Genomic DNA, 27,842 nt, shown 5'->3' with positions numbered 1-27,842 from the left:
CAGTTTGTCGGAATCGGAATCCGGTCTTTGGCGTTGTCACTGCCTTGTGATTGCATACTATCATTCGGGATATCGCATGATTGCGATATATAATTCAACCGAGTACTGCTCCAAACATGCCCTACTTAAATATCCGTCCTTGAGGATCTCTGAGTTCATTCCACCCTCCTGTGGCAATTTTCTTCGTCACTGTTCCATACAAAAGTACAAGCAAGCATTCCGGAAGTATGACGACTTGGACAGCACATCAGCATCCTATTATTCATTCGGTGCCAGTGTCTCCTCTGGTCAACCAGACGGACACAAGTTTTAATACGGAAAATCTGTCGTCGGTCACTAGTTTGAGCTCGCTGTTCACAATACTTCTTTCCTTTTCTGGATTACGGGATTGGCTAAAGCTCTTCATTCTGGGAGGCTCTCTCGAGGTTCTTCGTCGTATTTCGTCATTATCCTGGGGGTGTTTTGTAGGATATTTCTTCGTCACCGTCCACCTCGACGTAAGCCACTTTGCCACAATGTTTTACTCTATTTGACACTTCCCTTCAACGTAGAACGACGACGTCGCTTACGATTGGATGATTATCTGGTTATCTCTTCAACCTGCCTGGCGTAAAGCCCGCGAGGTTCAGATATCCAGCAAAGACTATGGCCTTAACCGAAACGCAACGATCGTGGTTCCAGGTGAAACTAGTACCACAGGGGACACACGCTCCGTCGCCTATCTACCCACATATGGTATGTACTGACTTTAGGCTTTAGCCGCAAAGCAGACCTGAGCCCGGATACCTCCCAGGTTCAACCCACACTATGTTTTTCCGCCGCCGTTGGATGCGTGTGACTCGCACCAGACAAGATTTGGGCGAGGGATGCACGCGTGAAACTCTTGAAGTCAGGTATGTGCTACTATTTGCTCGCGGCGAACATGCCTGACCGATCACTAATTGGTAGCATTTTGGCCCGTGACCGAGAGGTTATCAATCAACTCCTCCGCGAGGCGAAAGAGGCATATACAAGCGAGGATCAGAACCGTGTATCAATCTACACATGTGATCAGTATGCAGCCTCGTGTTCTTCATTAGCGCGCGTCTTCTCATTATTTCGTGGCAATTTCAGGTACAACTGTTGGCATCGGTCTGCATCTCGGGCCAAGCGTCCGATGCAATCGATTGTTCTCGACCCCAGCATAAAAAACATGATCATGGAGGATGCAAAAGACTTCATGGCCAGCGAAAACTGGTATTCTGAAAGAGGTGAGTGTCTTTTCACACTTCGTTACCAAATAAAGGTATATTGAGGGCAATTACAAATCAGGAATACCTTTCCGAAGAGGCTATTTACTGCATGGCGCCCCTGGTAGTGGAAAGACAAGTCTCATACATGCTCTTGCGGGGGAATTAAAGCTCGACGTTTACGTTATCTCACTTTCACGACGCGGTTTCGACGATGCAAGGCTGCATGAAATTATCTCCGATCTTCCACCACGTGCCATTGCCCTCATTGAAGATATAGACGCCAGTTTCACGACAGCCGTAGGCGTCCGAGGATCCTCGGCCGGTACGGCTACTTCCGGAAGCGATGAGGGGGGTGGTAACTCTTGCTGGTTTGCTGGCTGCGATCGACGGAGTTGCGGCGCAAGAGGGGCGTCTTCTTTTTGCAACTACTAATCATATCGAGGTGCTAGACCCGGCTCTCACTCGTCCAGGTCGAATGGACGTCCACGTAGAATTCCGCCTAGCCACCAAGTGGCAGGCCAAGCAACTCTTCAAGAGCTTCTTCCCCCCTGTGGCTCTTTCAGATTCTTCCCATGTGGATGAAATCGATTCGGAGCAAGACAAGGTCTCCCAATCAGTATCTGATTCTTCCGGTTCAACCCTGGTCGAGTCTGAAGCCCCACGTTCCCGTACTGCCAGTACTGCCTCGATCCCCTCCCGTCCTGCTTTCAAATCGGCCGATGGGTTCGTTCGCTCGGCACCCAAGCTTTCAGCTGCAACCGTGGAGTATCTGGCACAGCAGTTCGCTAATGCGATACCGGAAGAAGAAGTATCGATGGCTGCACTCCAAGGGCACCTGATGTGCCATAAAAGGCAGCCAAAGGAGGCAGTGGATTCAGCTCTGGAATGGATATCCCGGGAGCGCCAGGCCAGAGAGGCAAAGCAGAGAGAGGCCGAAGGAGCAGCTACCCAGATAGAGCCTACCAATAACCCGAGTACGTGAACTCTTAGCTAGGATGAACCGATACGAATTCCGACCTTGTAAAATATCGTTATGGCTTCATTATCTCTTTCTCGTGTACCATTAATTGTCGAATATGTATATATTCGTACGGACTTTGCGGCCTTGGTCTTCATAGTGAACTTATAGTGACATCACTTATTTTTAAATCCTTCTAAACATTCGGTATTCGCCAACATTGAAATGGTGAATTTGCGCGCATGTAGAGTTAATTAAATACTTGCGGTTGTTCCGCTTGTGGACTCGTACGTTGGGTATGCACGGTGGACCCCAAAAGTGCGGATTTTCTGAACGTGAAAAATCGCGCGTTATATGTGGAGTGTTGGCAAAATCCGACCAGTTTTTCCATGAATCCGCATGCCCAACTCACCCCTGTGTGTCTTCGAGGTGCGGATCCTGCGATTTTAGGTGCGGATGTCTGGCAAAATCTGGACGTCATGCTGATTTTCCGTACTTTTGGGGTTCACCGTGATGGAGCATTAATCAGTATCAAATTAGAGCAAAGGGAATACTAACTTTTCCGGATTTGATCATTGCACGTATCGAGTGCCTATGATCATACCCAGATTGTTGCGAAAATTGGAACCAACTGTTACCGTTCAACACCAAATCTATTCAGATCCATGAAGAACCGAATTTTTCATCTCTGATGAGATAAATTATGTGACTTCTTTGATACTTCATCATTCACAATTACATGTACATAAGGCTATTTCCGGAACTATATATATAACTAATACTGCGATGGTCTCTCACCCCATGCTCGCTCATTCCGTGCTCATTCCATGCATCCTTTCTAGGGGGTTTATCACCGTTTGGCCAGTAGTATGGCTGAAATCCCGGTTTCAGCCACCTTGATTGGAGCCGATCAACGAGCATGGAACGAGAGCCTACTGTAAAACCCCTTTTGAGAAATTACATAAATAAAATTAAAAGCCAGGCTCCGTTGATCGGACGTTGGCCTTTGTACGAGCACTTCCTGGGTGCTTCTTAAGGAATAGGCCACCACCATATCCGTCATATTCTTCAGCCTTTAGTTCAATATCGTTGCGCTGATTAATCAATCATGACTTGTACTGGAGCTATCTCTTTCGAGACCTGTCCATGTATGCATGTACACCTACGTTGGCGGCCTGCCGCCACGATGCCGAGTGGAGGACGCCCGAGTTGGACCACCTGCGCTCGGCAGATGTGGTAACAGGGATCGAAAGTGGAAAGAAAAGACAATGAGCGCGTGGCTCGAATCGTCCGTCGGCCGGACATGGTTGATGTTCGCAACCACACAGTGAGTCGGTGGCCACGTGATCTCGAAAGCGCCGGCTTACTCTACGGGGCCCCGAAAATCTCCGGAGCGCTCCGGGGCATTTGGTATGACGCTAGGAAGTGCTCGGCTAGTGCTCCCAAGTGCTTGCCGAGTAATTCGGATCCTGACGAGGAGGTTCTCAAAACCAGAACGCTCCAGGGTTTTGGGGCCGCCATAGAGCTCCTGGGCCCAGTACAGTACTGGTCATGTGGCTCCACCGACTACTTCGTACCACCTCATTTGTAATACCACGGTCAGGAGAAGGGAATACAGTAGACTCTCGTTCCATGCTGATTGACTCCAATCGAGATGGCTGAAACCAAGATTCTAGCCATCCTATTGGCTAAATGGTGATAAAACCCCTCAAAAGGAGCATGGAATGAGCATGGAATGAGCGAGCATGGAGTGAGAGTCTACTGTATAGCGTTGTAGCCCAGGTAAGTTTATGGGCCGAGGCCAATATTGAAATAGAACGGTTGAGTATCTGCCCTTCCCCCGAGATCCTAACGCACAGAATACGTGTAAACGCAAGTGAATCTCTAATCGTGTGCATCTGATCCGGTAAACTTTATTGTATGGCGGGTATAGAGGGCTTCTGCCCGGAGCTTATTTTCTTCAACGGCTATTAATAGCCGCATTAATGCCAATTTCAGTATAGGGAAGGGGGTGATAGAAATGTTATGATGATTGAAGAGCTTATATTCAAGTAATCGGTAAAATAGCATGTATGAAGAAAACCATTGTGGTCCTTTAGCAAAATGCCAAGTACTGAGATCCTTGACAAACTTAGAGCTGTTTAAATTGCCTCTGTAGTTGCTCATTTCTGACCCTGTTCAATCCCTAACTGGCAACTAACTTCTGGGTCCAGGGTATAGGGCCCTTCACACTGTGCTTCGAACTCCTATGTGTGATCATCCGCGTGATTGCAACAGGTATAAATTCCATCGGTGAAGGGGTGCCTCCTTCAGCAGCTTGGTTTATCATAGCGTTTTAAACAATGCCCAATACGCATCTACTCTTTGGATTGACTGCGGCTACTGGACTAATAGCGTACAAGCTTTACAAGGACAGGAAAACCTACGAGCTCAGCCTGCCACCCAGTCCCAAGTCATATCCCATAATCGGACATTTGTTATCTACCCCAACCCAGTACGAGCATCTTGAGTTCATGAAAATTGGAGAAGAACTTGGAGGTGGGTACACGTATTTCGCTCCATTGGTATGTTGAATTATCTCACTTTTCAAAGAAAAAATATTTTCTATGACTGTGTTTGGAACTACTGTCGTGGTACTGAATGACAAAGATGACGCAGCAAACCTATTTGACAAGCGCTCGACCATATATTCTGACAGAACTTGCCCTCCAATGGTCCAAGAGTCTTCATTGTGCGCTATGTCTACCTATACGCTAAACTCTAGCACTCATTAAAACTATATACTACACGTTTCCTCAGGTTTGGCTGGAGTGATTTTGGTAGCCTTGTCGGCTATAGTGACCGTTGGCGAAAGTATAGGCGCTTGATGAACCCATGGTTAACCAAGCAAGCCGTGGCCATACACCATGAAGATCAGGAGCACGCTACAAGAAAGCTTTTGCAAAGGCTACTGGAGCGTTGTGAAAAAGCTATGTGTTCCGACGAATTGGAAGACGAATTTTTCCTGTGAGAAACTAGCTAAGAAATGTGTAATAGTTATGGTCCGGAGTAGCTAACCAGTGTCACGTGCCTAGATCCATTTCCGCAACGCTACTCCATTCGATATATGGATACGAGGCAGCAACATCTCACGATCGCTTTCTGGTGGAGGCAAAGGAGATTTCTCTTTCCTATCAAAAGCCATGCTCCCTTCAAGTAAGTGATAATTTACATATAGAGCCGACTGAATCCAGTAGCTGATATTTTGGGTACCAATCTCCACACCAGATTACCTAGTAAATGTATTTCCGGCTCTCATACACATTCCTCAATGGTTCCCCGGAGCTGGTTGGAAGCGCGATGCAATCAAATGGAGGAAAAAGAAAGAGACCCTGATAAAAGATATATACAATCTTGGCTTGGAGAATATGGCAAGCTACATTTTCTCCTTGTTACCTCAATAGGCTCACTAGCTAGACAGAGCAACAAGAAGGGTGTGCCTCTCATGGTTACGTCTCTGAGAGCAGATGCTCTGAAAATAGGCCTGACAGAAGACGAAGCCGACGATTATGTTGCACAGATTGCCATTACCATGTTTGCCGGTATGTTTATTTGGATTAGACTTGCATACGCCGCTGAATCCACTTGTACTCAACCATAGGAGGGACAGACACTGTGAGTATGATGCTTTATCCTTTCGTGTACTCAATTATTCGCGACTTCACAGTTCAGTCGCTGATATTTAGTTGACATATCTAGAGTGTTAACACGCTGATCATGTTCTTCATGGCCATGGTGCTGTATCCGGATGTCCAGAAGAGAGCACAGGCAGAGATAGACTCGGTGTTAGGGCACTCTCGACTACCAAAGGTCGAAGATCGGGCTCAACTTGGGTACGTGGATAGAGTTGTTCAGGAAACACTCAGGTGGGGACCCGTTACCCCACTCGGTAAGTACATAAATGGCATATTTACACTGACATGTATGCTAAACAACATCAGCTGTACCGCACACGTGCTTCAAAGATGATACATACAAAGGTTACCGGATACCCCAAGGATCTGTTGTGTAAGACTATGTCAAGAAGAATTAGATGCGAGTGGCTAACATGTCCTAAATCTGTAGAACGGGCAACGTCTGGTTAGTATAATCAAACATAATGTAACTTTAATCTATATGTATATCTGGTTGATCTTGCGCAGGGCTATGACTCGCGATGAAACAGTGTACAAGGACGCAGAGGTTTTCGAACCAGACCGATATTTAGATCCTGTTACCCCAGCTTCTCCAGTGTTTGGGTGGGGTCGTCGGTGAGCAACCACGTGAATTGATCAGCAAAATGTGCTTACTACTACACCCATCATGTATGGCATGGCATCTTACGCAGCCGCTGTCCGGGGGTCCACTTCGCGCAATCATCTCTTTTCGTTACAATTGCTTCTATCTTGATGATGTTCGATATTGGAGTGGCTAAAAGTGAGGATGGGAAGGATATCCTCCCCAGTGGTAGAATGATAAACTCGATAGTTCTGTGAGTTACTGATATGTGGTGCTCAAACTCAACAAACCGGTCACGGCTGACTCAACTATTTAGTATTCCGGAATCCTTTAGACTCAAATTGACGCCTCGGTCAGAGAAACATGAAGATTTAATAAGAAATTCTCTTTAAATGCCTCTTCATCTGATAGCATCCCTCTTTACCAAGAGGTTTCCCTGGTACCGTGCGCATACCCACACGAGATATATATGCCACACAGAAACAATTTAATTTGTTGAGTACTCATGTCCGGTGAATCCAAAGCACGTATCGCAAGTTTGCGATAGTCCAAATGATGGAATTTGGCATATGCCTAAGTGATACGGCCAGCATCATTTAACGTAAGGTAAACGCCGTATGGTCATGATGCCCCACTAACCGAGTTGCTAGCGCTTTGCATACGTCATGTTATTCTTCGGGCTTCCGGCAGTGTCTTTCTGCTTGAGGAAATATTTCCTACAACGTTCACGGCATGTTACCAAAAATCTGGCATGATGTCACTGCCAACGATGAGATATAAATTTGCACCTATGGCTGTGTGTGTTGTGGTAAATACTACTCTCCAAGATACTGTCAAGATCTACGGGCATATATCATATATCAATGTCCACCACTAATTCTATCCCGTCTCATACAAGTTCATATTCTTCGAGTGCTTCTCGTGGGGATCAGACCACTCGCATATTACATTCTTCATTCCATACTGGAGAATCCCAACATCAGCCTACTCCTTCACTTATGGCGGCACCCGAATCAGGTCAATCGAGCGCTATTAACTCACCAGTATCATCGGATATCTCACGTGAGTATCACTTACCAAATGGCCCTCTATATCCTCAGTGACATATCTCCGTCGCTCGGTAGAAGACTCCATCCATGACGATCATGATAGATATCTTCCAACGGCAACGGCAACGACGCGCGATAGGCTAGTCGGGAAGGTAGAAAAAGTAAGTTATGTATTAGTTTTATCTTCAGGTCACTCATGTGTACATAATAAGGTTTTATCGAAGGTCGTTCGTGACCCAGAGTTGCACGAACGAGCAATGCTCCGTGAGGTTGGTGGAAAGGAACTCGCAGATGGAATGGCTATGGTTAATTCAAAAGATTTATAAAACTATCTGATACATTTCTGATACCAAAAATGAATATACCCCAACACACGAATTCACACTGGCGGCTTCCACAACGCTATGACAATAGTATGGGCGTTACAATACTACTCAAATCAATCCACTGTGTCATATTTTGAGTCTTGGTTATGCTGGAGATTCACAATCCCCTGCACTGCCTCGAACATCGAAGCAAGTCCAAGACAGTCACGCTTCTGATCGCCCAACGATAATCATTCCCAGACTGCTTCGATGGCCTCGCTGATTTCATTATATAGATCACACATTTCCCGGCGGAGAGGTTTGCAAACCCGTTGGCTATGCTCCCACATCCGTTGATTGATGTACGTTTGTAGTTGCCCGTTAGTCATCCATTCAGGTTCTTGTTCAGACTGCTCCTGGGTGTTAGCCGAGGTGCACCCTTTGTCCAGGACCCGGCGTACTCACTCGTATCAATTCAATATTTACTGGTTCGGACTTGGGTATCAATCCTCCAATTATCCTACTTATGCACTTATCGACTGCGTCCCATAGCCATCGGTCCCATAAGCGAGGTAAAGGAGATGCCCTAAAAAAGGGAACTTGTTCGTCACACGCTTGAACTAGCGCCTGTCGCCACTCGGCTTGAGTTACGTTTTCGTGTGAATTAATCAATAAAAGAAGCTGGTTTTCGACTTCGGACACGCTTTCCTTTTGAACAATTATTATTATTATCTATTAAAGCAAGGGAAGCCGTGGGAAAGCTGACTAACCTCAGTGACATTTTTGACAACGAATCAGGGTCCAGCACAGGTTAAGCGCCGAGCCAACCCGGCAGCCGGGGGGATCCAACATGGACACAAAATGTTGTATGTAGCGTGTATAGTATACACAGCAATCGAATAAAAAGCGAAATTCAACACTAAGAAAGCCTGTAAGGCATTATACATATATAATACTCGGTTAATGATAGTGTTAAGCACAGTGTAAGACAAAGGCAGGGAAACAAAATGAAACAGCTCTATCTCAGCCAGTACCTCACCGATTCGGACGTTCCTAAGCTCATTCGGATGCAGGAGACCACGCAAAAAACCTTTATTAGAACTACTAAGCGTAACAACCGCAAGAAAAAGCTACTACATATCAGTTGCAAATTCAGGTATACTTGATTAGTCATTGCTTTACTGTGTTGTAATCAAACACTTCTGGGGTCTTTTTCACCCAGGGGCATGGTCCATAAAATACCCAGGTGTACCTTTGTGGAGAGAAAAGAACAAAGACAATTACAGTGGAAGCTGATCAAAATTGTAACTATTTTAAAAATCCCAAATAAGATCAAGAAAGACAGTGGGTGACTACATCAGTGGGAAGGGTTTCCCTATGTAGAAAGGTGTCTCTACATAGAGCTATCTAGAACTAGGTAGAACTAGGCATATGCAGAATCTTCCCATGTGGGCAAAATGATTTTTGAGTAAGGTTTTGTTTATTGAACTTTTTTATCCACCATAAATAGAAACCACCCAATTTCCAATTTGACCAACTTCCCAATCTTGCCAGCCAAATGTCATCTCTTGCTCACTCAGTAGACTAAATAATATAAAATACCCTCAAGTGGGATGTAATCATGCTTCAGGGGGGGAAGGCACCTAAATGGGGAATTAGGGGGACTTAGGTTGCAGAAGTGACAAAGTCATGTGATCTACCATGTGACCCCTTCCACATAGCTCTACATAGAGCCTACATAGAACACCTATATGCTCTATCTATATAAGAGGGGCATCTACAAGTGTTACAGTGCTACATAACTGATATGTAGTACTATGTAGGAAATAATTTTTGCCAATGTACATGTAAGGTCAAATCAATGATGTAGAATGTCCCAGACCATGTCTGGGACAGTGTAGGTGCCAGTGCTTGCAGCTGTGTAAATACAGGAGTAAAGTAAAACTGCTTAAGGCAGCAAGGGGCAACTATACAACAATCACTATATGTGTCCTAGACATCTGTAAGGATGTTGAGGGCACAGGCGCTTGTGGCCAGGTAACTATTACAGTGGTCTGCTTTAAGGCAGCAGTGAACTACCCTATGACGTACTAACTACTAACTACAGTGACAAACACTATAAGGTGTCTGTAAACTACCTAAGTACAGTGGAGAGGATGCTTAAGGTGTTGAACTAAGTGGGTTACTGGGCTATAAGGCCCTTGTACAATGTAAAGATGCAACAAGAGGTAATTGACCTGGGTATTACCATGGTTGGTTGGCCTCCTTATATATTACAGGGTAGGCTAATTACAAATACAATCTCTGTGTGAAAAGAAGTTATTTATATCAAATAAGAACCCTGCTCTGCAGTTGGCCTTACTCATGCATACATGTCACTGGTGTGTCATAATGACATCATCAGGTGGAGGTGGCTATGTATTGCTGATTAAGTGCAGATGGGGACGTGGCTCAGCGCTTAGCATATGATATAAGCGCCAAGGTCATGTGATTGAAAATGTTGTCTGTTTGACTTTGTTTAAAATCAAGAAAATGGGAATGATTTCCCTTGGTATAAGTGTGTCTACAACACTGCCCCCCCTCTAAGGGCCTTCTTCTTCATCTCCTCTTTGTACTTTTTTAAGATTTTTTCCGCATTTTTTAGGTTATCCCAGGGTTCCCATGTGTTCTCTTCTGACCTGTAACCCTTCCATTTGACCCTGAACCACCATTTTCTGTTACGCTCCTTGGCGTCTGTTATACCTTCAACTTTGTATTCTTCTTCTCCATCCACGGTGACTGGTGGTGGGCAATTTTCAAAGGTGCACTTCTTGTCCCTTTTGACTTTAGACAGAAGCCCCACATAGAAGACATTGTGGATTCTCATGGATGGCAGAAGTTCCAAGCAGTACACCCTATTGGAGATTCTTTTGGTTATTTTGAAGGGGCCTAGGCATTGCTTGGTTAATTTGGGACTCAGGGTCTTCAGTTTTACATTTTTTGCGTCTAACCAGGCCTCTTCTCCAACTTTGAATTCCAGTGGTTCTCCTGTTTCTCTGGCTATCATGTGTGTCTTGGATTGCTGGAGAGCTGCTTTGATTTCTTGCCATTGTTCTTCCATTTGTGTGGCCATATTGTCTGCTTCAGGGACATCTGTTGGGACATTACTTGGGGTTAGGGAAGGTTCCCATCCATATAGTGCCTTGAATGGGGATCTGCCAGTGCTGCTATGTACTGCATTGTTACTGTCACAACTAAGCTTGGACCTATGATACAAGTAGGCTTAAAGTCCGTGGCCCTATCACCAATGGACTATGAGACAAAGAGGGGCAACAAAGGCCCAAGGAGTATGGTATGGGTAGAGGGCAACGAGGCCTGGGTTAAGGGTTTGTAGTAAAGTGCACTTATGGCCAACTAGGGGCCTGGGCAATGGGTAAAGGTGAGCTTAGGATGAATTGACAAAGAGGTCAAGTCTTGCTGTTTTAGCAGCAACTTGACCCGGCTTATATACATGAGGAAAGCCACATCAAAAACAACAGTACTAAATAGTGAGTCATTTACAATTTCACATCATATATCAAATATGTCACGTGATCTTGATGATTCATAAATATATACCAAAAAAGGAAAATATCTTGGAAAAAAGGTAGAAAATAGTAGAAATTCATGTCATGCCGATGAAGGTCATGACAGTTACAAGCAAATTCCGCCATGGGCAGCCACTTGACCCAGTCTTTCTGATTGATCCCTGAGTAAGCCCATAAGAAGTGTTCAATGGTGGGGTTCACTTGTTCTGTTTGACCATCACTTTGTGGGTGATATGCCAAAGAGAAGTGTGGGTCTATTCCCAGGCGCTGGTACAATGCCTTAAGGAACTTGTTGTTGAAGACCCTTCCATGGTCTGAGACAGTTTTTTCAGGCATACCATAGCGTTTCCATATATGCTGTAGGAACAGATCTGCCAATGCCAGAGCTTTGAGCTTCTTGGAGCATTCCACCAAGACAACATACTTGGTGAAGCTGTCCACAATGACTAGGATTGAGTTGTTGTTCCCATCCTTGGGCAAGTCCATGATCATGTTGTAAGATATATGTTGCCAGGGTCTGGTGGGAAGCTCAAGGGGTTGCAGGGGTATTGACAAGTACTTTGGTTTCTGGATCCATTGGCAAGTCTTGCAAGAGTCCACATGCCAATATGTGTCAGCACAGATGCCTGGCCAGTAGTAGGCGCACATGATCAATTCCAGGGTCTGTTGCCTCCCAGGGTGCCCTGCAAGGGGGCTGTCATGGTAGATGCATAATAGGTCCGTTTGTAGGGACCCTATGTCCAGAACTACAATATTCCCTTGGTAGAACAATAAACCTGCTTCCATCTTGTAGTCTTTGAATGCACGCTTTATGGAAGGGGGTGTGTCCTAGACATCTGTAAGGACATTGAGGGTGCGGGCGCTTGTGGCCGGGTAACTAAGACAGTGATCCGCTTAAGGCGGTGATGGGGTACCCTACAACAACAAACTAACTAAGTACAGTGACCAAGGCCCTAGTGGCAATGGCAAGCTATGTAACTATGTTGAGTAGGTTGCTTAAGGCAACGGCAACAGGTGTGGACTAAGTGTGTTGCTGGGCTGTAAGGCCCTTGTACAGTTGGGGGATGCAACAAGAGGTAATTGACCTGGGTGTTACCATGGTTGGTTGGCCTCCTTATATATTACAGAGCTACCTAATTACAAATACAACTATATGTAATACTGTATCAAATAAGAACCCTGATCTGCAGTTGGCCTTACTCATGCATATGTGTCACTGACGTGTCATAGTGATGTCATCAGGTGGAGGTGGCTACGCGTGCTGAGATAAGCGCAGATGGGGACGTGGCTTGGCGCTTAGCATATGATATAAGCGCCAAAGTCACGTGATTGAAAATGTTGTCCAATTGTCTTTGTTAAAAATCAAGAAAGTGGGAATAAATTCCCTGGTATTGAGTGTGTCTATGACAGGGTGCCTTGGAATTGTTCTGGAGGAATTGCAGGATTTCTTCCAGGGACTTGTCTTGGTCCAGGGATGCCTCAATTTGACGCTGCAGCTCCTTTTCTGGTGTTACCAGGGCAACATTGGCAAATACCGGGTGTGGTAACATGGTCTCATTGGCGGGAGGAATGTTGGCATGATTGGATCTCCAGGATAGAGCATCTGGCTTACTGGACTGTTTGCCCAGGTGGTACACAATTTGGAAGTTATATCCAGCTAGTAGGAGGTGCCATTGTGCGTGGCGGCAATTGAATGTTCTAGACTCCTTCCAGTATTCCAAATTTTGATGATCCGTGAAGACCATGATTGGGTGCGTTGTGCCTTCCAGGAATATACGCCAGTGTTCAAAGGAGCAGATGATTGTCAGTAGCTCCTTATTGTGTGTGTTGTAATTCTGTTCTGCCCCTTTGAAGGATTCTGACAAGAACCCCAAGGGGTGTAGGCGTCTGTCTTCCTGGCGTTGGCTTAGGATGGAGCCCAGGGCAGCCCCAGATGCATCTGTTTCCAAGAAGTAAGGTTTGGCAGGGTCTGCATGGCAAAGTACCAGGGCACTGGTGATGGCTTCCTTCAGGTTTTGGAAGGCCTCCTGTTCCTTAGTGTCCCATTTCCATGGCGTGTCTTTCTTGACCAGGTTGTGTAACAGCCTGGCCATTTGGCTGAAATTGGCAACAAAGCGGCATAGGAAATTGGCAAATCCAAGGAAGGATTGTACTTCCTTAACCTTGGTTGGTGCGGGCCATTCTTGCACTGCCTGGATTTTGAGCTTATCCAGACTAAAACATTTATCCAACACAATTATTCCCAACTATTCCACCAAGGTGACATGGAATGTGCACTTTGAGGCCTTACAGAATAGTTGGTTTCCCATCAGCCTTTGCAGTACTTTGTGAACATGCTGGGTGTGGGTTGCATCATCCTTCAAGTAGATTAGGATGTCATCAAGATAAATGATGATGCATTCATCCAGTAGATCTTTGAATAGCTCATTCATGAAGTGTTGGAAGGCGGCTGGGGCGTTAGTTAGGCCAAATGTCATAACCAGCAACTTGTAGAGGCTGTATTTGGTATGGAAAGCGGTTTTCCATTTGTTGCCTTCCTTGACCTGGACATTGTTGTAGCCCCATTGTAGATCCAACTTAGTGAAGACTTTAGCGCTGCAGAGCTGGGCCATAAGGTCATCAGGATGGGGTAGCAGATAGATGTTCTTTTTTGTCTGGTTATTGAGGCGTTGGTAGTCTACAACCAATTGGCGCAAACCATTCTTCTTTGGAACAAACATGACGGGTGAACTAATGGAGGATTTGCTGGGTTGGATTTTTCCAGCCTTCAATTCATCCCTGAGCCATTCTTTAAGTGTAGCGGATTTGGCATCTGTCATACTGTACAAGGGCAAGTTGAGGGGTCTGTTGTCTGTAAGCTCAATCCCAATATTGTAGTGCCGGTGGGGGGGAAGCTTATTGAATTCTTCTTCCCCAAATACCCTAGCGTATTGATGGTATTCCAGGGGGATTCCTTCAAGGGGATTTTTGTTGGCTTCCTCCTCCTTGGCAATGGTCACGTGTTCCAGCAGGGGGTGTCATGACCCAAGAGGCATGGACACAGATACCCTATTATTCTATTATCATTTTATCTAAATTTTACGAATTATATGGACCAGGGGATGTTCCCAACATGACCACAGGCCATGCAGGACTCCCCTGGCAGAGCAATCAACATGGAATGTGAATGATCCCTTTGTTTAGCCTGTTAGCTTTGTCCTCTGGTTACTTAGTTACCATATGTCCTTAGTTGCATTGTTCTATTGTGTCATGACCCATGCCTTTGCTGGCATGTCTCCTGACCAAGCCACCTACTAATAGGATATTCCACAGTCTTTAGAAGGCCGCATATACTCACATATATGCAGTCAGAACTGTCATTACTCTAAGGGCTCATGACTTAGAGACTGACAGTCCACCAAGGTCACATGACCTCCCCCCCTCCAGTCCTTTATCAAATACTATACTAAACTACTATGGATTTGAGGTGGGGGGGGGATGACATAATCTCTTCTATAATAATATATTATTCAGACCTTGCCTGCAGGCATTAACATTGGCCTGCGGCTAGGGGGGCGGGGGGAGTGCAATGTCCCCCAGCAATATATATTATTCATATATCACTGTGCATCACATATACTATATATATCTTTGACAGTGGATATATATGGTAATAACCTTTCCAGATATAGGTTATGACATATTGTTCTCTTAGTTACCCATACCTTTGTAGTATGTCTTCTATTGTTCTCTTAGTTACCCATACCTTTGTAGTATGTCTTCCATTGTTCTCCTTTGTACTTTACAGTTCCCTTGTTCTGTATGATGTATATAATGAAGGGAGAGTTCTGGCATTCAGACCAGAACTTGACCTCCTGTCAATCTACTGACTACCCTCCCCACTCTCCTGCTCTACTCTAAGGGGTCTTGTGCCATCTTTGGCAAGTAAACTCTCTCTCTAAAGTGTTGGTTGCAGTCTTCTGCTTATCCCCAAAGCCAGCACTGCCTCTTTAGGCATATATCCCATTCTTTATTGGTCAGACTCTGACAGGGGGTGAGAGAAGGTGAGTGTGCATCTATTCCAATCAATTTCTGGATTATGGGCGTCCAGCCACTTCAGTCCCAAGATAGCAGCGTGAGATCCTGTGTTGCAGATGAGGAAGGTCTTGGTCATATGTTTGCCATCAAGGGAGAAGGTTAGGATTGCCTTCTTCCAGATTTTGCCAGCCTGGGGGCTTGACCCATTGAGCATGGTAATGGTATGTGGGGAGGGGAGATCAATGAGTGGTATGTGGAGTAGTTCTGCTGTGCAAGGGGGCATGAATGAGGATGTGGCGCCTGAGTCTATCAGGACTTCTAGTGGTTCTGCTTGCTTTGGCAATATAGAGATTGTGAACAGGGGAGATAGATTGGAGGCGGTAGATACATGACAGACTTCTATATTACTAAAACTATTGTCCTTGGGGTCCTTGCTTGCAGCAGCAGGTACCCTTAGTCTTTTCCCAATTCAGGTCCAGACTCCTTGCCAATTTTGGCGGTTTCCTTGGCCTTTGCCTCAACAGGGCTGGACTTCCAGCCTGTGCAGCATTCAGCAAACTTGTGGCCCATCTTTCCACACTTGATGCAAGCGCCAGCGGTGCAGCATCAATTTCTTTCTTCTTCCAAGACATAGTTTGGGTCATTGGAAAGTTGCTTGGTTGTGTTGGCCTGTGAGCCAGTGCTTGCCCCCCTGTTGGGGGTAGAAGGGTTTCCAGGCTTACTACCCTTAGGCAGGTGGCTGGCGCACTCTTCTTGGAGGGCATTGTCAATGACCAAGGCTGCATTCTGCAGCTCAAGAAGGGTTGTGGGTTGACGCTTGCAAGTGGCAATTTGCCTGCTGACTTCCCAATGGAGACCTTGCGCAAATTGACCATGTAAGGCCGCATCATTCCAGTCTAACTCCATGGCCAGGGTGCAGAACTTGGTAATATAATTGGCACAAGTGCTGGTCTGAGTGAGCAAAGTGATTTTCTGCTCCACTGCCCAAGTGGCATCAGGATCCCCAAATGCCGCCAGAAACTCCCTTTTGAAATCATCCTTGTTCTGGATGATTGTGCAATGGGACCCTAGGAGGTCCAAGTGTGGGTGGGCCCATGCGCCGGCTGCATCCTCCATGTTCATTAGGAGGAAAGAGAGGGTTTCCACCTGAGTGGGAAACATCCTCTGATTTAGGCAAACCCACGCAAGCATGCAGGTTAGCCACTGCTTGGCTTCACTCCCTATCTTCCCTTTATAGGGGTCCAGGTGGTCTACTTTGACAGCTGCAAATTGAGGGGGGGCAACTGTAACCAGAGATGGAGGGGGAGGTGTAGCCATTTGGATAGAGTGGGCCAAGTATAGGGGGGACATTGGGACAATGGGGAGTTTGACTGGAGTGGGCTGGTAAAGCCCAGGGATGGAGCATGTGGGCCCTTGGAAGGCCGGGTGGATAGCCTCTTGCAAAGGCTTGGTTTTGGGTAGGGGACGGGGTGTCTCCTTGACTGGGGGAGGCTTGGTGTCCTCTAGGGTCCTTGGTCCAGGGATGTTGCCAATCCTAGCTGCAAGGCCATTGACGGCTTGGGATATTCCTTCAACAATCAACTGGGTTTTGTTGATGGCTTCTGTTTGCTTGCTGAACTTGTTTTTGAGGCGGTCAAGCTGACTTTGGACCCCCCAGAGGAGGCGGATGACTTGTTCAAGGGAGACTTCTCCCATGTTGAGTTTGACATCCGTGGTTGCTGGAACCACAGGTTCCATGTCTCCTTGATGGACAGGGGGTTGGCCTCAAGAGGGCAGCTGGGAGCAGGTTGCCATGGCATGTGTGGGGTAAGACCAGCCAGTGTGGAGGGACGCCCTAGAGGACAAGCGGGAAGGGGTGCAAGAGGTAATGATTGGAGGGAGGAGGGGTGACAGGCTGTGAAGCTGGTAGTGCCTATATCAGGACTTATGAGCGCTTGACTACTTGAATGCTAAACCTCTGCATCAAACAACCTAGCGTTGGACAGTAAGTACTGCTAATTACAGCTGTGGATGGGCATAATGTAGAGTCTAGTCTCTGCAAGTGGGCGTATCTGCTGTCTGAGGTTGCTGGTAGAAGGTGCAGCAACCATGGGTATGCAGATGATTAGAACCTGTTAGCCTTATAGCAATTTGGTACTAGGTGGGGGAGGCAGCTGTTTGATTATTGAAGCTGGAAAGTGTCCCCAATCACCTGATTTCCCTTGTGCTAGTACTAGGGGCCTTCTTGTTTGTTGGGCTAAGTAGGGGGTGTGCTAGAGGCACAGTTTGCAACCAAGTTAAGGTCAATTACCTAGTGTCTGTCATGACCTTCATTGGCATGACATAATTCTTTACTATTTTCTATCTTTTTTTTGAGACAGTTTCCTTTTTTGGTATATATTTATGACTCATCAAGATCACATGACATATTTGATACATGATGTGAAATTGTAAATGACTCACTATTTAGTACTGTTGTTTTTGATGTGGCTTGTCTCATGTATTTAAACCAGGTCAAGTTGCTGCTAAAACAGCAAGACTTGACCTCTTTGTCAATTCACCCTCAGTTCTCACCTACCCATTGCCCTGCTCCCTTGTTGAGCATAGTGCACTTTAACTAAGACATCATTAACCAGGCCATTGTTGCCCTCTACCCCCAAACCATAACCCTTGGGCCCTTGTTGCCCCTCTACCTTGTTTCATAGTCCATTGGTGATAGGGCCATGGACTTTAAGCCCCCTTGTACCATAGGTCTGAGCTGAGTTGTGACACTAGGTCAAGTCTTTTCTACTTGTACTCTTGTCCACAAACAAGACCTATGCTTGGATAAGCACCAAATCCTGAAATGGTATCACATTGTAGCCCCTGTGTAATAATCAAAGACAGGAATACAAGTACCAGTAAGGACGTGGGATAGCCCCTTGCTAGCAATTGTCTGCATACCAGGGTGTCCGCACCTTTAGTCATACGCTGTTAGTCAGCTGAACCTCTGCTTACAAAAAACCTGACTAATATCACGCTTGTACACAGCTGTTGATTTTAGTAAAAGGATTGTTTAATGCCAGTGGGAAGGCAAACAGTTAGTAGTTTGAACTATAAATCCGTCTTATACCTATCTGATTGAGTACCAATTTATATTGGGAACGCATTCTAGTGTTTGATTTTCTAGATCTTATCCTCTTTGCCATTTTTTGGCCTTACTCCATTGTCACCTGCTACCTCTACCTTGAAAAAACTCTCAACAATATTGACCATATACTAGTGGGTTGTATCAACAACCTTGAAGAACATATTGCTTGCATTGAAGAACCTGGGCTACTTCCAACCATTGCCCATATCAAACACCACAAGTCATTTGCCAAGCACCTCAATAATATATACAAGGCTGATCTTCAAGAACAAAGGAACCTTATTTCCAACCTCAAAGCCAATGACTGTAATTTAGCTCTTACTATTGAAGAGCAAGAACGCCTTATTGAGGAAAAGGACTGCCTTTTAGTTGAAAAAGAAATCAAGTTAGATAACCTCCACACATCCATCCAGGACGCTACCCAAGATGGAAGGGGATGCATTCACTACTACTGGGACTATGAGTTTTGGGCAGTCTTGCACAACAATGCCTGGTTTGGGCACAATGGGAGGGACTAACCTAACTTCCTCTCAAATACAATCAGGAAGGTCTGCCCCATCCTCTTGTACCCATACTCCTGCCCCTGCAGCTGTGCCGCCTCATGTATATTCCCCCATGTCTTTTAGTCAGATGACAGATCATGAAGTACTTGATATGGTTGCCCAGAATATGATTGTATTAAAAAAAGAATTTTCCCAACTACAAGGCGCTTATGAAGCACAACACAATCAAATAGCACTATTAAGGGCTGAACTGGAAGAACATTGCAATCAATTGTGCAACCAACATATTTTCTATTCCAATCAAATCCAGGGAGCTGCTGCTTCCATCCAAGCTGTGCAAGATCAGCTTATTCATTCATCTCCCTCTTGCCCTACAGCTCCTCCTCCTGTCCCACCTGTTGGCACTGCAGCTGCTACCAATCCTCTTCCTGCTCCTGCAACCTCCAATTCTGACTTAAAGTTTGCCAAGCCCAACAAGTTCAGCGGCAAAAAGGAGGATGCCCTTAATTTATTATTGCTTGTCAGGCCTATATAAGGGCAAAAGGAGCCAACCATTCCCATGAAGAAAATATATTGTGGGTTACATCATACTTTGAAGGTGCAGCAGAAGATTGGGTTTGTCCATACAAGGAAAGGAAGGTTTTTAGGGGAGAGGTGGTTCCCTTGTTGGAAGATATTGATACATTTTGGGCCAAGTTTACTAAACATTATGTGGATACCAATTGCAATGAGAAGTACCGTCAAAAGTGGAATAACTTGCAGCAGAAATCTTCCGTACAGGAATATACTTGAGAATTTCAACAATACTCTGTCTCTTTGGGTTATAGCAACAAGACTTTACATGATAAATACTATGATGGCCTTAAAAATGAAATCAAGGACATCATGTTATCCACAATGTTTCAGTGGCGCCATGCTTCTGCCCAACAAGTTTATGATAAGGCAGAAGAAATTGCAAATCATATTGAATCCACACGCTTATCCAACCCTTCTGTTTCTACCTCTACAACCCATGCACCCTCAAATGTTATCTCCCATTCCACTTCCACCCCTACTCCTAACCATACTTGTCTCAATGTAGGGGATAATGTTTATATGATTGATCCAACCACTTGCTGCGCCAAGAAGGGTGCTATTACTTCCATTGTGCATACCACCTCCAGCAATATGCCAAATGTTAGGTGGAATGGGGAGTCTAAAGATACTATGATTCCTTTCCCCTCACTTAAAAAAGATGAATGCCCTGCTGCAGCTGCCCCAGTCAAACCCATTGTTGCCCCTACTCCTGTCCTGGCCTCAAACTCTAAAGGTCCAGGTCTTATGGATCTTGATGGGAAAGGCTTTGCAAGTGTCACATGTCATGTGTGCGGTGGTAAAAGTCATTTTGCACGCAGTTGCCCCTCAAAGCCCATGTCTGGACATGTGGCCAATGTTGAATGGTCATGGGAAAGACCCAAGGAAGAAAGTTGTATTGAGGTTGTTTCTGATGAAGAAGAGTTGGGAAAAGGGAAAGCCAAGGCCAACTAAGGAGTAAGGCACTTGGCTGTATGCTAACGGATTTGCATTATGTAAACAATGATCTTGAAATACTTTCCTTATGTAATACATCTCAAATATATGCATTGTTTACTGCAAATCCATGCAAAACTCCTAAAACCCAAAAATCAAGTTTTCTGGCTAAACCTTTCCAAGGAAAAGCCATGATTGACTCAGGAGCAACCTCTTGCTTTGTACACCCTCTTTTAGTCCAAACATACCATCTACCTACCTATCCACATCCAATTCCAAAAAAACTATGTGTTATTGATGGCCAAGAAATTGACTTGGGCCAAATCACTCATTTTACTTGTTTCAAGTGCACCATTGGCAATCACACTGAAGAACTAGAATGTCACATTTCAAATATTGGCAATCATCAATTAGTTCTAGGAATGTTGTGGTTAAAAAAACATAATCCCCAAATTTCATGGGAAAAGCACACACTTGTTTTTAACTCTGTATATTGCTCAAACAATTGTCTATCTACCCCTGCTGTCTTAGAACTCAAAGCAGTAGAAGAAATACCACTCCCTTACCAAGAATTTGCTAAAGTCTTCTCAGAAGAGGAATCGTCCAAACTACCGCCCCACTGTCCCTATGATATAGCAATTGAACTGCTTCCTGACGCAAAACCCCAACATGGTCCTATATATAGTCTAGGACCAAGGGAAGATGCCAAGCTCAAGGAAACCATTGAAAAGCAGCTCAAGGCAGGATTAATCCGCCCCTCCAAGTCTCCCATGGCATCACCCATATTATTTGTCAAAAAGAAAAATGGGAAATTAAGGATGTGTGTGGATTATTGGCGCTTAAATAGCATGACCAAGAAAAACGTCTACCCCCTTCCCTTGCCACAAAACCTCATTGAAAATTACAAGGTGCTAAGATCTTCAGTAAATTTGATCTTAAAGCGGGCTACAATTTAGTTAGAATCAAAGAAGGCAACAAATGGAAAACTGCTTTCAAAACTAAATATGGATTATTTGAATACTTGGTTATGCCTTTTGGATTAACAAATGCGCCAGCAACTTTTCAAGATATGATGAATGAGATATTCATGGACCTTTTGGATGTTTATGTCATCATATATCTGGATGATATTTTAGTCTTCTCACTTAACAAAAAGATCATGAAATTCATGTGCAAGAGGTACTCAAAAGGCTACAAGACAATGACCTCTTTTGCAATATCAAAAAATGCCATTTCCATGTCAAAAAAATTGATTACCTAGGGTTCATCATATCTGAATTTGGTGTAGAAGTAGACCAATTGTTGTAGACACACTCAATACCAGGGAATTTATTCCCATTTTCTTGAATTGAAACAAAGACCTTTGGACTACATTTTCAATCACATGACATTGGCGCTTATATCATACGCTAAGCGCCAAGCCATGTCCCCATCTGCGCTTAATCAGCATATGTAGCCACCCCACCTATGACATCATCATGACACGTCAGTGACATGTATGCATGAGTAAGGCCAACTGCAGAGCGGGGTTCTTATTGGTTATGGTATTGCACATATTGTATTTGTAAATAGCTTGCCTCTGTAATATATAAGGAGGCCAACCAACCATGGTAACACCCAGGTCAATTACCTCTTGTCATATCCCCCAACCATACAAGGCCTTACAGCCAGACCCACTAAGTAGATACACGCCTTAAGCGTTGTCCCCACTGTATATACGTAGCTAGCCATTGCCCATACAGCCTTGGTCATTGTAGTTAGGTAGTTAGACATTGTAGGGTAGAACCCACTGCCTTAAGCAGTACATTTGTACTAGTCACACGGCCACAAGCGCCCGCGCCCTCAATGTCCTTACAGACGTCTAGGACACCAATCCAAAGTCACAAGTGCCATGAATTGGTCAATACCTAAGAATGTCAAAAACATCCAAGAATTCTTAGGATTTGTGAACTTTTATAGACAATTTATCCCCAATTTTGGCAATATGGCACAACCTCTATACAATTTGCTCAAGAAGGATAGCCTCTGGAAATGGGAATCAGCAGAACAACAATCCTTTGATGGCCTAAAAATGTCTTATGTCAGCACCATTACTCCTACAACCAGATACCACAAAGCAATTTTATGCAGAGTGTGACGCATCAGACTATGCCACTGGAGCCATATTATCCCAATGCAATTCTGAGGGGAAACTGGCCCCAGTAGCCTATCTATCTAAATCCTTATCCCCAGCCAAAAAGAATTATGACATTTTTGATAAGGAACTATTAGCGGTCATCAGAGCGTTTAAGGAATGGCATTACCTACTGGAAGGATTGGAACTGCCAGTCCAAGTTTTAACAGATCACAAAAACTTGGAGTACTTTTCCACCTCTCAATCCTTGAATAAGCATCAAATTAGATGGGCCAATTTCCTAGTCAACTACAATTTCCAAATTATATAGGCCTGGAGCACAGAACAAGAAGGCAGATATCCTTTCCAGACAATATGACTTAGTACCCCTTGAAGGGGGGGTAGAGAACCAAGTTCTCCTGAAGCTGGAACTTTTTATCTCAGCAATCACTCCAGATCAGGAAATTAACAACCTAATTGGTGAAGCAATCTATGAGGATGACCGTCTTAAAGAAATCTTGCATAAACTCCAGAACAAGGACAAAGTGGTTGACTGGGAATTAAAAGAGGGCCTACTATGGTATCAAGGAAAAATCTTTGTACTCAAAGATGAAACCATTAGGAACCTCATTTTAGAATCAAGGCACAATGCATTAGCTGCAGGACATCCAGGACAAGCCAGAACATTGGAACTTGTCTCCAGAAATTACTACTGGCCATCACTGAAAAAGTTTGTCAACTCTTATGTCAGCCATTTCAAAACCTGCATTTGGTCCAAACCTACAAATCAAGTACCCATAGGCCTGTTAAAACCATTACAAATACCAGAATGCCCCTGGGAAGATATAGCTTATGATATGATTGTGGGACTACCAATGTCAGAAGGGTTTGATGCCATATTCACAGTCATTGACAGGTTCTCTAAAATGGTCCATTTTATTCCTACCCAATCCACAGCATCTGCCATCAATATAGCCAACCTTTTCATGTTGTATATATGGAAATTACATGGATTGCCCAGAAGCACAGTATCCAATAGAGGTCCCAACTTCAACACCAAGTTTATCAGACATCTGTATAAAAGATTGGATATCAAGCCCACATTTTCTACAGCTTATCATCCCCAAACTGAAGGCCAAACAGAATGGATCCAACAGGAGGCTGAAGTCTTTATTTGCATGTTTGGTAATCATTGCCAATTAGATTGGGTTTCACTATTGCCCATAGCAGAATTTGCCCTCAACAACTTAAAACAAACATCAACTGGCAAATCACCCTTCCAAGTATGCTATGGGTTAAATCCACAATTTTCTGTTGGACAAAAATTAGATGAGACAGTTCCCAATGCAGACAAACATGCAGAATTCCTAGAAAAGGGGTATGATGAAGTTAAAGCAGCACTCTCCTTGTCACAATGTTGTACCCCACTGTAAGGTGGGTACACGCTGGTGGGAGCGGGCGCTTATGGCCGTACTACTACAAGCGTATGTAATCTAATCTACCAAGGCTATACTATTGCCGCTGTAAGGCAGGCTTCTACTGTCATGACCCATGCCTTTGCTGGCATGTCTCCTGACCAAGCCACCTACTAATAGGATATTCCACAGTCTTTAGAAGGCCGCATATACTCACATATATGCAGTCAGAACTGTCATTACTCTAAGGGCTCATGACTTAGAGACTGACAGTCCACCAGGGTCACATGACCTCCCCCCCTCCAGTCCTTTATCAAATACTATACTAAACTACTACGGATTTGAGGTGGGGGGGGGATGACATAATCTCTTCTATAATAATATATTATTCAGACCTTGCCCGCGGGCTCCCTTAACATTGGCCTGCGGCTAGGGGGGCAGGGGGAGTGCAACATCCCCCAGCAATATATATTATTCATATATCACTGTGCATCACATATATATATATATCTTTGACAGTGGATATATGGTAATAACCTTTCCAGATATAGGTTATGACATCTACTACTAACTACTGCAAGGGGGCCAAAGGCCTGGGAGGTATGATGAGTTAATAGGATGGGTAAACTTCTGAAGATAACTGGGGGGCTGGCTACTTAGCTGGCTGACTAGTCCCTCCTCAATGAATAGAGACAAGGTAAAATTGACTTGGGGTCTCCAAGCAATTTTCCTGCTGTATATATAGACAAAACAGAAGTATGTACATGGTCAAAGCGTGTGGGAAAGGAAGAGTCCATGTGAAAAAGGAAGCGTGCTGCGGGCTGCGCAGAAGCGTGGATCTCTCCTAAGCGCCCTTGGCACGGCATCTTGGCGCGGCATCTTGGCATAATAAGCGCCAAGATCACATGATTGAAAAAGTAAAGATATCAAGTCCGTAAAAAATACTAAAAATATCAGAAAACCCAGGCAAATCCAGTGGTATAAGTTAGGAGGTTATAACACACAAGAAAGGATGAAATACTTCTATGATCAAAAACATAGGAAGGAAGAGGAAATCCAAGTAGGGGACAAGGTCTGGCTAAGTCATCAAAACATATCCACCAATAGACCCTCCATAAAACTTAGCCACAAAAAACTAGGACCCTACTTAGTGATTGAGAAAATAGGATCCCATGCATATAAACTTCAATTACCTCATACTATGCGCATACATCCTGTCTTCCATATCAACCTCCTTACAAAATTCCATCCTGATCCTCATGGACGTGATCCTCCCCAACCTGCACCTATTGTCACAGAAGAAGGTGAGGAGGAATACAAAGTAGAAAAAATCCTGAATAGTAAATGGAAAGGACACAGCAAGGGAAGAAAATTATGGTACCTGGTTAAATGGAAGGGATATGATGAAGGAAGTAATTTATGGGAACCAGTTGATAATGTGGCCAATGCCAACAAAGCAAGAAAAGAATTCCATGAAGAGTACCCAGATGCAATTGGAGCTTGAAGAGGGGGTAATGTCATGACCTTCATTGGCATGACATAATTTTTTACTATTTTCTATCTTTTTTTGAGACAGTTTCCTTTTTTGGTATATATTTATGACTCATCAAGATCACATGACATATTTGATACATGATGTGAAATTGTAAATGACTCACTATTTAGTACTGTTGTTTTTGATGTGGCTTGTCTCATGTATTTAAACCAGGTCAAGTTGCTGCTAAAACAGCAAGACTTGACCTCTTTGTCAATTCACCCTCAGTTCTCACCTACCCATTGCCCTGCTCCCTTGTTGAGCATAGTGCACTTTAACTAAGACATCATTAACCAGGCCATTGTTGCCCTCTACCCCCAAACCATAACCCTTGGGCCCTTGTTGCCCCTCTACCTTGTTTCATAGTCCATTGGTGATAGGGCCACAGACTTTAAGCCCCCTTGTACCATAGGTCTGAGCTGAGTTGTGACAGTGTCCTAGACATCTGTAAGGATGTCAAGGGTGCAGGTGCTTGTGGCCAGGTAACTATTACAGTGGTCTGCTTTAAGGCAGCAGTGAACTACCCTATGACGTACTAACTACTAACTACAGTGACAAACACTATAAGGTGTCTGTAAACTACCTAAGTACAGTGGAGAGGATGCTTAAGGTGTTGAACTAAGTGGGTTACTGGGCTATAAGGCCCTTGTACAATGTAAAGATGCAACAAGAGGTAATTGACCTGGGTATTACCATGGTTGGTTGGCCTCCTTATATTACAGGGTAGGCTAATTACAAATACAATCTCTGTGTGAAAAGAAGTTATTTATATCAAATAAGAACCCTGCTCTGCAGTTGGCCTTACTCATGCATACATGTCACTGGTGTGTCATAATGACATCATCAGGTGGAGGTGGCTATGTATTGCTGATTAAGCGCAGATGGGGATGTGGCTCAGCGCTTAGCGTATGATATAAGCGCCAAGGTCATGTGATTGAAAATGTTGTCTGTTTGACTTTGTTTAAAATCAAGAAAATGGGAATGATTTCCCTTTGTTATAACCTCCTAACCTATACCACCGGATTTGCCTGAATTTTCTGATATTTTAGTTTTTTACGGACTTAATATCTTTACTTTTTCAATCACGTGATCTTGGCGCTTATTATGCCAAGATGCCGTGCCAAGGGCGCTTAGGAGAAAATCCACGCTTCTGCGCAGCCCGCAGCACGCTTCTCATTCTCACCATGTACTTCTTTTCTCACGTGCACAGACCATGTAAATAGCGCACCTATGTCTATATATACAGCAGGAAAATTGCTTGGAGCCCCCAAGTCAATTTTACCTTGTCTCTTACTCATTAGAGGAGGATATCAGAAGCCAGCTAAGTAGCCGGCCTTAGTCATCTCAGAAGTTAACCCCCTATATTTACTCATCACACCTCCCAGGCCTAAGGCCCCCTTGTCATCAGTAACTAGTAGTAGAGCGCCTTAAGCGCTAAGTAGTATAGCCTTAGAGTAGATTACTTAAGCAGTGTCTGTAGTAGTTATGGCCTTAAGCGCCCACCACTAGCAAGTACCCACCTTACAGTGGAGTACAACACCCTTGGTATAAGTGTGTCTACAACAATATGCTGTAAAGTGTTGGCAAACTATCTACATATAATGAAGACTCTGCTTGAGGCAGTGTGGAAGCTATCTACTTAGTGGCCAAGTGACAAGACCTAAAGCCTGGGCAAGTAAGGTGTCAACAAGAGGTAATCAACCTGGGATTACCATGGTTGATTACTCTCCTTATATATTACAGAGGCTATGTGATTACAAATCCAGAACATGCAAAACCTAATCCAATAAAAAGACTGCTCCATCAGCAGCCTTACTCATGCATACATGTCACTGACATGTCATAATGATGTCATCAGGTGGAGGTGGCTACTTATGGTGAGTAAGTGTGGACAGGGACATGGCTTGGCGCTTAGTGTATGGTATAAGCGCCAAAGTCATGTGATTGAAAATGTTGTTTGTTTGACTTTGTTTAAATTTGAGAAAATTGGAATAAAATCTGTGGTATTGAGTGTGTCTACAACACCTGTGGGTGCTGAGAAGAGGTAATTTACCTGGGGATAACTATGATTGACCACCCTCCTTATCTCAGCAAGATATGTGGGGTGGAACAACATGCAATTACATGTAATTGGGGTGTTGTAACATCAGGGGTTTGGTAATGGTGTAATTGGTGTTACATGGTGTTATAACTGTACATCACATCAGCATTATCATGTGTATTTGTGTAATGACATGTTATTGGTGTGTTAATACACCATTACCAAACCCCTGGT

At 44.4% G+C, this 27,842-nt stretch overlaps 11 protein-coding genes across 11 annotated transcripts; 7 read left to right on the top strand and 4 right to left on the bottom strand.

The window, feature by feature from the left end:
* Nucleotides 1-227: 227 nt before the first annotated feature.
* RhiXN_04678 (mitochondrial chaperone BCS1) lies at nucleotides 228-2,214 on the top strand (the record flags this gene model as incomplete). The annotated part of the gene is made up of 7 exons (XM_043324495.1): nucleotides 228-497; nucleotides 552-735; nucleotides 794-893; nucleotides 949-1,053; nucleotides 1,114-1,236; nucleotides 1,286-1,623; nucleotides 1,682-2,214. 7 exons carry the CDS (start codon nucleotides 228-230, stop codon nucleotides 2,212-2,214), a joined length of 1,653 nt encoding a protein of 550 aa, XP_043176914.1.
* Nucleotides 2,215-4,532: 2,318 nt separating this feature from the next.
* RhiXN_04677 (cytochrome P450 family protein) lies at nucleotides 4,533-6,839 on the top strand (the record flags this gene model as incomplete). The annotated part of the gene is made up of 12 exons (XM_043324494.1): nucleotides 4,533-4,728; nucleotides 4,783-4,921; nucleotides 4,990-5,196; nucleotides 5,265-5,385; nucleotides 5,651-5,771; nucleotides 5,831-5,844; nucleotides 5,929-6,118; nucleotides 6,171-6,237; nucleotides 6,295-6,309; nucleotides 6,372-6,479; nucleotides 6,557-6,700; nucleotides 6,764-6,839. 12 exons carry the CDS (start codon nucleotides 4,533-4,535, stop codon nucleotides 6,837-6,839), a joined length of 1,398 nt encoding a protein of 465 aa, XP_043176913.1.
* Nucleotides 6,840-7,310: 471 nt separating this feature from the next.
* Nucleotides 7,311-7,822, top strand: RhiXN_04676 (uncharacterized protein; the record flags this gene model as incomplete). Its single annotated transcript, XM_043324493.1, has 3 exons — nucleotides 7,311-7,509; nucleotides 7,548-7,657; nucleotides 7,709-7,822. The coding sequence occupies 3 exons, from the start codon at nucleotides 7,311-7,313 to the stop codon at nucleotides 7,820-7,822; spliced, it is 423 nt and encodes a 140-aa protein (XP_043176912.1).
* Nucleotides 7,823-10,364: 2,542 nt separating this feature from the next.
* RhiXN_04675 (Retrotransposable element Tf2 protein) lies at nucleotides 10,365-12,153 on the bottom strand (the record flags this gene model as incomplete). The annotated part of the gene is made up of 2 exons (XM_043324492.1): nucleotides 10,365-11,014; nucleotides 11,478-12,153. 2 exons carry the CDS (start codon nucleotides 12,151-12,153, stop codon nucleotides 10,365-10,367), a joined length of 1,326 nt encoding a protein of 441 aa, XP_043176911.1.
* A 569-nt stretch (nucleotides 12,154-12,722) lies between these two features.
* RhiXN_04674 (Retrotransposable element Tf2 protein) lies at nucleotides 12,723-14,186 on the bottom strand (the record flags this gene model as incomplete). The annotated part of the gene is made up of 2 exons (XM_043324491.1): nucleotides 12,723-13,581; nucleotides 13,645-14,186. The coding sequence occupies 2 exons, from the start codon at nucleotides 14,184-14,186 to the stop codon at nucleotides 12,723-12,725; spliced, it is 1,401 nt and encodes a 466-aa protein (XP_043176910.1).
* Nucleotides 14,187-15,376: 1,190 nt separating this feature from the next.
* Nucleotides 15,377-15,954, bottom strand: RhiXN_04673 (Transposon Ty3-G Gag-Pol polyprotein; the record flags this gene model as incomplete). Its single annotated transcript, XM_043324490.1, has 2 exons — nucleotides 15,377-15,842; nucleotides 15,866-15,954. The coding sequence occupies 2 exons, from the start codon at nucleotides 15,952-15,954 to the stop codon at nucleotides 15,377-15,379; spliced, it is 555 nt and encodes a 184-aa protein (XP_043176909.1).
* Nucleotides 15,955-15,990: 36 nt separating this feature from the next.
* RhiXN_04672 (Retrotransposon-derived protein PEG10) lies at nucleotides 15,991-17,121 on the bottom strand (the record flags this gene model as incomplete). The annotated part of the gene is made up of 1 exon (XM_043324489.1): nucleotides 15,991-17,121. The coding sequence occupies one exon, from the start codon at nucleotides 17,119-17,121 to the stop codon at nucleotides 15,991-15,993; it is 1,131 nt and encodes a 376-aa protein (XP_043176908.1).
* A 1,858-nt stretch (nucleotides 17,122-18,979) lies between these two features.
* On the top strand, nucleotides 18,980-19,531 carry RhiXN_04671 (uncharacterized protein; the record flags this gene model as incomplete). The annotated part of the gene is made up of 1 exon (XM_043324488.1): nucleotides 18,980-19,531. One exon carries the CDS (start codon nucleotides 18,980-18,982, stop codon nucleotides 19,529-19,531), a length of 552 nt encoding a protein of 183 aa, XP_043176907.1.
* A 362-nt stretch (nucleotides 19,532-19,893) lies between these two features.
* Nucleotides 19,894-20,523, top strand: RhiXN_04670 (uncharacterized protein; the record flags this gene model as incomplete). Its single annotated transcript, XM_043324487.1, has 1 exon — nucleotides 19,894-20,523. The coding sequence occupies one exon, from the start codon at nucleotides 19,894-19,896 to the stop codon at nucleotides 20,521-20,523; it is 630 nt and encodes a 209-aa protein (XP_043176906.1).
* A 404-nt stretch (nucleotides 20,524-20,927) lies between these two features.
* On the top strand, nucleotides 20,928-24,051 carry RhiXN_04669 (Retrotransposable element Tf2 protein; the record flags this gene model as incomplete). Its single annotated transcript, XM_043324486.1, has 4 exons — nucleotides 20,928-21,325; nucleotides 22,363-22,585; nucleotides 22,638-22,864; nucleotides 22,950-24,051. 4 exons carry the CDS (start codon nucleotides 20,928-20,930, stop codon nucleotides 24,049-24,051), a joined length of 1,950 nt encoding a protein of 649 aa, XP_043176905.1.
* A 994-nt stretch (nucleotides 24,052-25,045) lies between these two features.
* On the top strand, nucleotides 25,046-25,537 carry RhiXN_04668 (Retrotransposable element Tf2 protein; the record flags this gene model as incomplete). Its single annotated transcript, XM_043324485.1, has 1 exon — nucleotides 25,046-25,537. The coding sequence occupies one exon, from the start codon at nucleotides 25,046-25,048 to the stop codon at nucleotides 25,535-25,537; it is 492 nt and encodes a 163-aa protein (XP_043176904.1).
* Between the last annotated feature and the right edge of the window lie 2,305 nt (nucleotides 25,538-27,842).

Source organism: Rhizoctonia solani, chromosome 2, assembly GCF_016906535.1.
Source record: "Rhizoctonia solani chromosome 2, complete sequence".
NCBI classification, from domain to species: Eukaryota; Fungi; Basidiomycota; class Agaricomycetes; order Cantharellales; family Ceratobasidiaceae; genus Rhizoctonia; species Rhizoctonia solani.
This window is presented reverse-complemented; position numbering and strand designations above follow the sequence as displayed.